General features: G+C 38.1%; 1 protein-coding gene across 1 annotated transcript; it reads left to right on the forward strand.

Moving 5' to 3' along the window:
• The first annotated feature begins 473 nt into the window (after window positions 1-473).
• Window positions 474-9,035, forward strand: DUS4L (dihydrouridine synthase 4-like (S. cerevisiae)). The gene is made up of 6 exons (XM_010134287.1): window positions 474-583; window positions 829-950; window positions 4,361-4,478; window positions 5,934-6,056; window positions 6,989-7,215; window positions 8,785-9,035. Exons 1-6 carry the CDS (start codon window positions 474-476, stop codon window positions 9,033-9,035), a joined length of 951 nt encoding a protein of 316 aa, XP_010132589.1.
• The last annotated feature ends 2,881 nt before the right edge of the window (window positions 9,036-11,916 follow it).

Below are 11,916 nucleotides of genomic sequence, written 5' to 3' on the forward strand. Positions count from 1 at the left end.
CGGGCCGCAGCCCCCGCCGTGCGGGGAGAGGCGGAGGGATCTGGGCCTGTAGTGGGAGACAGCAGGCTTCGGCTTGAAGCAGGGCCGCTTCTCTCCGGATATGAGGAGATTTTTTCTCTGTGGGGCAGGGCAGGGAATGCCCGCAGCCTCTGGTGCGGTCTCGGAACCAGCCCTGCGCTGAGGGTCCAGCCCGGACGACCCGTACTGTAAGGAACGAAAACACGACGGTACTGCAACGAGGATACTACAGATAACAGCCGGCAGTGGCGCAGGACCGGTGTTTATAGCCGGTGGTAGCAAACGGCTTGTTACTGACGCTGTGCAAGTGAGAAACTTCTTGCGGGATGCTTTACCAAAAAGCATGTCCAGTTCAAGCTCTAATGCTCTGCTTCGCGGCCAGTGAGAAGTAGCTGAATTACTCACATGCAAACACTGTTTGTTTTTCCAGACGCTAAAAGGATTGTTAATTATACATGAGTGGTGACATCGTAGAAACTCAACAATGCCAACTAAAAGATCCCATGGATTTGTTTCATTCTGGGCAAGTAGTAAAAATATGTGCCCCTATGGTCCGCTATTCAAAGTAAGTAACTGTCACGGCACTTCGTTTTCAGTGTGTCTTCACTGAGGAAGTTTATCCTGTCTGTAAAAGCAGGGCTTGTTACCTTTTTCTCCTTTAATTATTTAAGACAGAGACAGATGGGATATGTTTTATCTTATGATTATACTTGGCCATCCCCATAGTACTGCATGTCAGAACGGCATTTTAAAAGAGCTAATCAGAAAATTGTCTTTACTATTTGCATCTTATTTTTTATATATCTGCAGGTTGGCTTTCAGAACCCTCGTGAGGAAATACAGTTGCGATTTGTGTTACACACCAATGATAGTGGCAGCTGATTTTGTACGGTCTGCACAAGCTAGAGACAGCGAATTTACAACAAACAAAGGTACTTTTTTTAAGAAAAAAACATTGTGCTTTGTCACAATGTTTTGTGTGGCAATAAACCAAACTGGCCAAGTGAATAAAGTCTGTCACACTACTTGACATCCATTAGCAGTTTGGTTATAGCACATCTGATTGATTGTAAAACCATTCTAGGTGAGAGTAAGGACATTGTAGTGATGGTGTGTCAAATGAAATACTGGAAAATCTTGTCTCCGCTTGAAATCACGGTCTTCAGGCTGATTTAGATGTGAGGTGGGTTGACCCCACATAGCTGGCCGCGGCTATGCTCCCATACGGTGGCTCACTCATGCCTCCTCCCCCCTTCCAGCAGCACAAGGACGGAAGAGCAAAAGCAAGAAAAACTTATGGCTTAAGATAAAGACGGCTTAATAAGTGAAGGAAAAAAAGGAGGAAAAACACAAGTGATGCAAAGGCAATCACTTCCCACCTCACATCAGCAGACCACTGACCAGCCAGTCTCCAAGCAGTGGCCACTGTGAAACACCATTTCCATGCCCCAATCCACTTTCTCCTCCCCTACCACTCCAGTTTTATTGCTGAGCTTGATGCCATCTGGTGCAGAATATTCCTTGGGCCAGTTTGGGTCAGCTGTCACAGCTATGTCCACTCCCAACTTCTTGCCCACCCCAATCTATTTGCTGGGGAGAGGAGCAGACAGAGTGAGAAAAAGAGAAAGCTTTGACGCTGCGCAAGTACTGTGCAGCAATAGCCAAAACACTGGTGCATTATCAACACTAGTTTTGTCACAGAATCTAAAACACAGCACCATACAGGCTGCTATACATTTTAAATAAATGTAGAAACTAACTCTATCCCAGCCAGACCCAGTACGAGGTGGTAGTAAGATTCTTTTCCCAGCAGCTGTGTTTCTTTACTGTTTCAGAGGCAAACACTTAATTCTTTGCCAGGAAAACATTTTCTGGTCTCTAACAAAAATAAGAGAGGTTTCTAAAGGTGAAAAAATTAAATAGACCAGAAACTGAGACAGTGGAATGAAGGATTGATAGAAGAAGCAAATTAGCTGGAGTGAAAAGTGGAAGGAGCTGAGGGTGGACTCCTTGAGATATTGAGAGGGTGATTAAAAAAGGGCAAGAAGAGACCAGAAGGTTGAAGTGTGGCTGGGGTTGATGGGGAGAAGCAAGGCTTCAGGCGTGGTACAGAAACATAATCAGAGCACATAAAAAAAGGAGTATAAGGAGTTGTACAGAGTCCTGGTTGTAAAACAAAAGAGAAAAGTGGTGCGAAGTATGTGGGAAGAGGTGACAATAACAATACAGGTCTGCTGGCATGAAGTGGCTGCAGTAGAGGAGTGTAATAAGGAACACAGATGCATAGGCTGCGACTGGAGGAAAGAAGAGCGCTGCTAACGTGCTTGAAAGATCGGAGTGTAGGATCTATGAAATGTGATGGTTTAATCTATTCAGACCGCTGAACTGTTGGGTTTGTAAGGGTATGTGGAATAGCAGGGGAAGTATATTTCATTATTTTAGCACTGGCTGTTTACTGTGGTGCATTATTCAAATAGAACAGAGCAGTTACAGAGGAAAGTCACATTGGGAAGCACAAGGAGACTTTTATTAGTGGAATTCAACTTTAAAAAAACATGAATAATTCTTTATGTGTAAAAATAAATCAGTAAGAACATAACTTTGAATATATGTGGCTCAAAGGTCCACGGAGCCACTAGTTTGTTCCCTTTTGACTGACACTTCGGATCCACACAATGTCCTGTGGCATTAAAGTTCTGTGGGTCAGTATGTTCTGGAGGGTGCAGGGATGCGGAAAGAGGAAATCCTCCTTTATGTGGTAACTTTGCTGCCTGATAACAAGGGGTAAAAAATGAAATGTTCTAGTCTTGTAAATAATATCTTTTCCCTATTCATCTCTTTAATGTGGGCCTTAATTTTGTAGCCCTCTAAAACATTCTGAGGGAGATGGCATTGCCAAGATTATAGTATTTACAGTATTAGCATTTATGCTTTAAAAAGTAGCTTCACAACAGGTTGTGAAATTTTATTGTGGTTTTATGTTTAACTTCCTGGCTGCTTGGGGATTTTGTCTTCTAAATAGCAGCATAAATGTGGAGCCTACAGTTGCAATTTCTGTTCTCCATTTTCTTTGGCATTGCCATTTCTTTGTTGTATATTTCTAAAATAGAGGTAGATGGCCGCTGTTAAAAAATTTAGTATGGCTAGACTCAGTATTTTCATTACTGAATGCTCAACCAAAAATTAGAACTGTGGTATTATTCCAAAATATCAGCTGCAGTAATATAAAACTCTTCAGCTAGTGCACTGTCTTAAATGGACACTGCTTTGAAAACATGCAAGGGATTTTTTTTTGCTTGCTGGATTTTTAGGCGACTTCTAGAAGTGTCTCAAGTTGGTTGAGAGGGTACTGCTGCCCTCTCTGACTTCAGTTCCACTACTTCAAGATCTATGTATTTTCCACTAAAATTGAAAAAATCTTCAGAAGCAGTTGCGGTCTTTTCAGTACCAGAAGTGCACTTGCTTTGTGCATTTTTTGGATTATCTCTTTTCATCAGTGCTCATCCTCCTTCCTCTTAACTGCAGCAATTGTTTCTATGGAAAGTGAGTGCTAAGAGTGCGATATTTTTAGATGCCTTTAATGTAATGCAGTAGCTGTAAGAGAGAAAAGCATGTTCCAAGTGACCATCTGGCTCTCTGCAGGGGCTTAGTAAATCACAACTAGTTCAGCACACCCAAGTTGAGGAGCACTGACACTTTGGTTTCTCACTTGAGAAAAACTGCTAAAGCTGCCGCAGCCTGTGTGTTCTCATTCCAACTCTGCATATTGCAGCGTGGATAAAAACCAGCCATGTTGGAACAGAAGAGGAAAAAGATTGAGTGGGACAAGGAAGGGCAAAGCTTGTGAGTTGTTTAGTTCCTTTCTGAGGGGTTAGTTCTGTAAGCAAGTTTCCCACCTGGCAAGACACACCAAAGGGGCAGCGTGCAGACGAGATGGGGCAGGCTAGGAGGGGAAGCGTGAAGGATGCTGAAAAATTGAGAATACTTAGTTTGATATATCCTTTGTGAAAGATAAGCATCTGACCAATTTCAGGCAGAAGAAGTGTATTGAGCCAGAAGTGAGTTGAGCCAAGAACCAGCTAGGAGACATGTATGTCTGAATTCCCACCTCTCTCATTTGGTAACCACTGGTCAGCTTCCTGTATTTGTGATCTAGGGCTTGCAAAATCACAAAATAGTCGAGTTTGGAAGGACCTCTGTAGGTCATGTTATCCTGCACCCCTGCTCAAAAGCCAGTTGCCCAGGAGCATGGCCATATATGAAATACATTCAAAATTTAGAATTTCTTCTTTTTATTTTCTGGGTTTTTTTAAATCTCTAAAATATCTTTTCACTGGAGTAGGTGATCATCCATTGATTGTTCAGTTTGCTGCTAAAGAAGCACAGGTTTTGTGTGATGCTGCCCGTATCGTCTGTCCTTTTGCAGATGGAATAGACCTAAACTGTGGCTGTCCTCAGAGGTAAAGTTTTGAAAATGCTGGTGAAATAATGATTAAATAATTTGAGAATAAAGAATGCTGGTCTTCATTTTCATAGTAATTTCTGACTTAACTTGAAAATAGACTTTGAGAGAGAAACATCATTTTAACCTGTCAGAAATGTCTGTGTGGCAAGACACTGTTCTGAATGTTCTGAGATGCCTGTCACCATGGTGCGTCTGGGAAAACCAGGTATATTTGCCAACTTGCCTTTTTTAATTTCTGAGATATTGAGTGGTGGCTCAGAAGTGAAGTGTCCGTGCCTTCTCAACGGCTGTTAAATATGCATTACCAAAAGGGCTTGCTGTCAATAATTTGGGGAGTTGTTTTGAGAAATGATGCAGCAATTCCCAAAATAACGAGGCAAGTCCCTGATGGCTTAGACTTCTGCAAGTGAAGGATAGTTTCTAAAATATAATCATACAGATGACATTATTCAGGAAGTGCTGAAAAGAATTTCTTCCATCTTTTATTTATAAGTACAGTGAATTAGTGATCTCCTTCTCACTTAAATTGATACAGATCTTCTCGACAGTGAAACAGTAGTAATGCACAAATGAAGATTCTTGCTAACTGGTTCATTTGAGAACCTTTTAGTACATGCTTGTCAGGCAGACTTTCTTTAAGTGAAGACCTCAAAAATAAATGTAGGAAAACAAAAGATAATATTATGGTGCAAATACTTAATTTGTCTATTCTAATTAGCTTGTCTTGACTTAAAATTATTGTATTTGAGAAAACTTGTCTGGAGAGATCTGAGTCTTGAATGGAAGTGTGTTTTTTCTCTAAGCTAACTACAGTTCAGTATGCCTAACTCTTAAGTTCCTTTTAGACCAAAAATATATGCTTACATTTGAATCCTTTGTTTCTTGTGCATGCTGGTTTCAAAATAACAAAACTTTCTGCACTTAATCTGCCTTTAGAAGAAAAACTATTTCAGAAAAAAACTTACGCTGTTAAGTGGAAGCAAAGATTATTTTCTGCCAATCCAAATAAAGTGGTTTTAGTGAGGAAACACAGGATTACCGAATCATATCCTTACTTGCATTTCAAAAATCCTTCTTTTCAATCCAGAGTAATTTTCTGTTGAGAAGAAATCCATGACCCAACAGAAGGGGAAACATCAAACTTTATTTTCTGTATGATCTAAACCATTGTTGATTAAATGTTATCTTCCTTGTGAGTCCATTTTGTGGACAGAAAATTGAACTGGAGGAGATTAGTAACTTGTCCAAAGTTCTAACAGCACAGTGGACACTGAACCAGCATCTAAAAGCTGGTGTTAAACTCCAAACGAATCATCGATCTACAGCCAGTACTGTCTCTCTGTACTCAACCACACATTCTAAAGGTCGTAAGGAAAGAAACAGATGTATTTGACTGAAATTGATCTGTTTTTTCAAATGTAGAATACAAATGTTCTTTTTTCTTTTAAAGGTGGGCGATGGCAGAAGGTTATGGTGCTTGCTTAATAAATAAACCAGAACTAGTTCAAGATATGGTGAGACATGTACGGAATCAAATCAACAACCCTAAATTTTCAGTGTCTATTAAAATAAGGTAGGCCTAACTTAGGTTTGTGGTACTCAAAATAATCCTGTTAAATTTACACGTTAAATAAACACGTTAGTGTAATATTTACACTATACTTTAATATATGTAATTCTTTTAATGTAACATTACACATTGCAATTACTTCCTTACGTGTGAAGGCTGCTGGGATTTTTTGACCCCAGACGGTGATAGAATATCTGGGGCAAGTAATCCCAAACTTCGATAGAAGAACCAGCATAGGCTTTGACTACTTACCAAATAACATACTGGATGCTGGAGTTCTCTTGCAATCCAAATGACATGAAAGTACAGCTCTGGGTTTCTGTAAAAGAAAAGAAATACATAGACTGTATCATCACAGGGATTTACTTCGTGAGCTGCTGAGGGCTATAAAGGGGAGGGTACAAAACTGGGAGCTAGACCCACAGCTGCTGTAAGGAACACATCCTGCTTCCCTTTATCACTTTCTAAATTTCTGTAAGCTGTTGCTTTGTATTGCTTTGTACCACTTCATCTGCTATTTATCCCCACATCCCATGTGGCTTTTGCGTGTTTGTCAGTTACCTTTCAGCTCAGTTTGCAATCCTTCAGGAAAGGAGAACTATTGTAAATCTGATATCCCCTCCAAAAAATAGGCAAAATAGTTGTGTTTATTCTAGAATCTTTTGGGCACTCTTGCTTCATCTCTATAAAATTTACCATGTGTGTTTCAGAGATGTGATATAATTGGGAAATACTGAATTAAATAGTGGTTTCCGTACATTAAACTCATGTGTCTTCATAATTAAAAAAAAGTCTTTTCATCTTCCAACAGTAGTATTTTCTTTATTTATACTGTCATTTATATCAAGTCTGTGGTAACTCTTCCTTATGAAGGAGGGCTTTTTATACAATTCAGCTAAGTTACTATGTAATGTTTTCATTCCTTGGACTTTTAGGATCCACGAGGACTTAAAAAGAACAGTTGACCTGTGTCAAAAAGCTGAAGCAACTGGAGTTTCATGGATTACAGTACATGGGAGAAGTGTAGAAGAAAGACATCAGCCTGTACATTATGATGCAATTAAAATAATTAAACAAAGCATGTCTATACCTATAGTTGCTAATGGAGACATTAAAACTTTAAAAGATGCTGAAAATGTTCATCACTTGACAGGAGCAGAAGGTAAGATACTCTATTTTCTAAGTAAACTTACAAATCAGATTTCCAAGTATTTATCTCTTAAGTTGGACATGATTTGAGTGCCTTTCACTTCTTGAAGAGACAAATGAAAGACGATGTTTTAGATGCCTTATAAACTCATACACAGAATCACTTGTAATCATCAGAGCACTACAGCACTGTTATTCAAAGGCACTAATAATGATTTCCAAGGCAAATTACAAAAGCTTCTTGCTTAATTATGCTATTTCATCACCCAGTAGTGGAGTTCAGGGGGACATTCAGACATTTATTCTGTCTCTTTATGGAGCTGATTATTTTTTAAAGAATTGTAAACTTCCACTTGGAAATCTCTACTTCCTGCACATAGGAACAGATTATTTATAGAAAGAATATGTCAGAAAAAGGAAATACTGTTAAGCCAGACACTTAACAGTTAAGATAGTTAGCTTCAAGGATATGGTGAGGCATCACACTCTCAGATCTCTATGTATTTACCTTGTCTTACACTCCAGTGGTAAAATTCTGGGGTAGGGGATTGCCCTGCAGTTATTTAGTCACAACAGACTCCTGGGACTGTCTATGGTTTCAAGAAAACATGGAAGTTCGGTATATATTGCGAAGAGGTGATCTGTATCTACATACTTTGGATTTTACAGCTGGAGAATAACAGGACAGAGAAGGGTAGCTAGTGTCATAAAGAAAAGTTCACGTGGCAGGTTTCTTTTAACACTTCTGATGTTTAGTAGCAACAACAAAAACTAGTTGAACCTAACTGCCATGCTGCTACAGTGGCTTCCCCCCGCCCCCCCAAATACAAATCAGGAAGGAAATTACATAACAGAAAATAACTTTCGCATAACCCAGCTGACCTTCTTCAATAGCAAAAATATAAAGTATTAGGGTTTTTTCAGTCATGTACAATAGCTAAAGAAATGTCATATTTGATCATCCTAAGACGAGACTAAGTGTGACAGAGAACTTGTCTGACAATTTGGGATTACAGTTGCAAATACACTGGCATGTTCAGAAATATATACTGCAGATCAAGAGCCCTGAGATTTATATAATTGAAACATTGAACTTTTACTGGACAAAAGATTCTAGGTCAGTGAATCAGCTGAGTTGCCTGAAAAATTACTAAATTTAGCATATCACTAAATAAATTTAGCATATCTTGTGTCTTTCCATCATAATTTTATTGCTAATAAATTTAGCATATCTTGTGTCTTTCCATCATAATTTTATGTTTAAAAGACAGGCTTGAATGCGTGTAGCAAATAAAACCAAAATACTATTGAATTGCAGTGTACAAAGCAGAGAAAAAAGGCTTCTGTGTCCTGTGTTTCATTTGAAAAACTTCCGGAAGGATACATCATCATTTGGACTGTGTTGACAGGTGTCGTAGGTACTCAGGTTTGGCTTGTTAGGTGGATTTCACTGGTACAGCTAATAATACTCCGTTGTTCTCCCATGACTTGTCTGTAAGCTTTTCCTACAAAGTCTGCAGGAAGATAGAATGTAAAATTTAAACTGTAATGTAACTGACTGCTTTTAATTTCCAATTTGAAGGTATAATGGTGGCTAGAGGACTCTTAGCAAATCCGGCTATGTTTGCAGGATACGAAGAGACACCTTTGAAGTGCATCCAGGACTGGGTTGACATTGCTCTTGAGCATGGAACTCCTTTTACGTGTTTTCACCACCACTTAATGTACATGATGGAACGGATAACTTCAAAACAAGAAAAAAAAGTTTTTAATGTTTTATCAAGTACCTCAGCAGTACTAGATTATCTAAATTACCACTATGGTGTGTGGTAGCTGGAAGTATTTAAGTTCTATGTACACTTGCATTTTGCAATTGCCAATACATTGTTAAAGTTTGAATTGGGTTACTACTTATTAGTCACATTCCTATATTGCATAAGTATTTTCATATTATTATTATTTTCATTTCACACAACATTATTATCAGAGTGATATTTTATATTTTTTAGTATTTTTATGTCAGCATTTTTCACTCCAGAAAATATTCCAGATTCCACAATGTGGAATTCTATTTACAATGCATTACTACACAGAAGTTTGATTATTGTAAGACCACAGTAATTTATTTTTTCACCAGACCATGGCTTACAGCAATACATTTGCATAACTAGGGTCTTTCTTACATGAAACCTCCTAAAATTAGGACTACTCATAAATAATGCCGAGAATTTCAGACCAAAAAGAATACAGAGGGAGCAATTATAGAAATTTTTGCTTTAATTGATGTAAGCTGTAATTTTACATTTGAGTAGATTTTTCAAGCTTAAAAGACTGTAAGGCCTTGAAACCCAGTATAGTATCCTCTTTTAAATGAGATGTTCCTTTTGCTGACTAAAACTTTCACTTACAAGTCAGAAAAAGTCCACACTTCATATAATGACAGAAAGAAGGAAAGAATAAAATTAAGAGATTGTTTAAACTAAGTGCACGCTTTGCTGAATCTAAAATACAGACCTGAAAGTTCAATCTAATTAAATTCAGTTTTGTTTATCTGCTGTATATTAATTATATAAAAGACTAAATCCTTGTCATCTACCAAAACAGAACTTTATAGGTCAAAGAAAAACTGACAGATTCTCTCAGTGGGGCTCTTGCAGTCCTTTCTGCCTGCTGGCATGTTGCTTATCAAAGCATGACAACCACTTGTCTTTGAATCTTTGCATAGGAGGAAAATTGTGAAAATGGAAACAAGATACTAACATTACATACCAGCTGCATTTGTTCTGCAAGGGAAATTTCACAAATCTGCAGTACAATTATTTGTAATCAAATAATCTGATTTCTTTATATGTTTACACAGAAATTCTTCCCAGAAATTGCTTAGTTTTCTGACTCTGATACTTCTGTGAATTTTCTAAATAAATTACTTGGGTTTATATACAGTTGTAATTTTTTTTTTATTACAGTATAAGCTATGACAACGTGGGAGGAAAGGTTGCTTTTAATGCTACTCCTCAAATCTTTTAATCATTTAAGTATCTAAATTCTCATAATTTTTTAATGCAAGGACATAGAAAACTTGACCATTTTTCATAGCAAATATGTCTTGATAAAGGCATGCAAACAAAATTTTGAAAGGCATGACCTGAGTCATCAAGTCTATTTCACTATTAAAGACAGTGAAGTGACATAACTCTTTTGATATGGTCACCCTCCTGATGTGTTAACAAATGGAAAACTACAGACATGCTTTGGTAGCCTAAGCAAGTCAAAACAATGTCTACAACCTTTTTTGGTGTGACAGGTTCTCCATTCCTTCAGACAACTATTTTTTTCAGTCTTCTGGATTGTAATGTTTCTTGGTATTGGATGAGCACAATTATGCACAGTATTCCAGGTAAAATCCCAGCAACATCTTCTGCAGTTAATACTTCCCTTTGTAATGCCTCGCTTTTCATCAACTAATATTCATCGTGTAATTTATGAGCTCCCAGTTTTACAGCTAAAGTTCTTATTCCTCGACTACATGACATTGTATTTTGTACTACCGAATTTTCAGTCTTAAGTTCATCCACCTATAGCTCAATACTCAATTCTCCTTCGTTCTGAAAATGCTTCCAGGGTTCTGCATCAAAATTAAAAAGTAAAACAATGCAACTTATTTGTAGAAGAAAAGGAATCTTGAAAGTATGAACCAAGCCTTGTGTTAGCATTTTCGTAAGATTTTTATGATTTGGCAAGTAGCCATTACTTGCTGTGAACCTTGTGATTACTCACAAGGAACAGAGAACAATAAATTATTAAGTTAAGACAAATGCAAGGCTTCTTTTTGTACTAGTTGGGAAACTGAATTTTAGAGGACTTGAACTACCTTGACCTATTTTAGGAACTGAACACCTGATGATCTTGAAGGCAGCAGTTGTTGTGCCTGTGTGAGATCAATCATAGAGATTTCTGCCTGAAATACAAGACTGAGGTTGCTGGTTCATATTGCCAGGCCTTAAGGAGTGCTTGAGCTGGCCATTTACGCATCATAAAAGTCAGCACAAGTTTATCATCCTTTTTTGGGAGTGAAATGAATTGTACGCCTTCTTCCCTTGTGAAAGTTGTATGCATCTGAACGCACTTCACTGTGTTGATGTAGATTAAGCTGCAAAATTGGAAACTTAAATCCATGCTCTGAACAGCCCTACTATTCAAACAGACATGAATTGCTGAAGGTGGGAGTTAGTTATTCAGCTCCCAGTGTTGTTTTAGAATATGGTCATATTTCTCATTAGAAGCCATCTGAATGTGGGAAAATTGTAATATCCAGTTTAAAGCCACTAAATAATACTCCTTCCCTGTATATATTACTTATAATGTCACTAGGCACTCTGTCTGTTTTCTAATTGTCAATTTTTTTGAAGTTACTCTGCAAGGAACGTAAGATACAAAGCTTTGTTTCCTATTTTCCTGTGCCTCCTGTGAGTGGTCCAGCTCTTTTAAGTTAAGCTGCCCTGCACAACACCACCATAGACTTACAATACCTGTACTTTCTCACAACTTTTACCTTTTTGCAGTAACCCCATCTCCCTCATGCAGCCTGTACAATCACAATTTTACTATTCTCTACTCTTAAGTTAGTCTTGGGTGTCTTCTTTGTCTTGGGTTGATGGTTGGGCAAATGCAGAGTGATGAGACAGCTGTCAGACAAGCCAACCCAGAATGGAAC

This window comes from Buceros rhinoceros, unplaced genomic scaffold, assembly GCF_000710305.1.
Source record: "Buceros rhinoceros silvestris isolate BGI_N320 unplaced genomic scaffold, ASM71030v1 scaffold26044, whole genome shotgun sequence".
Lineage (NCBI taxonomy): Eukaryota > Metazoa > Chordata > Aves > Bucerotiformes > Bucerotidae > Buceros > Buceros rhinoceros.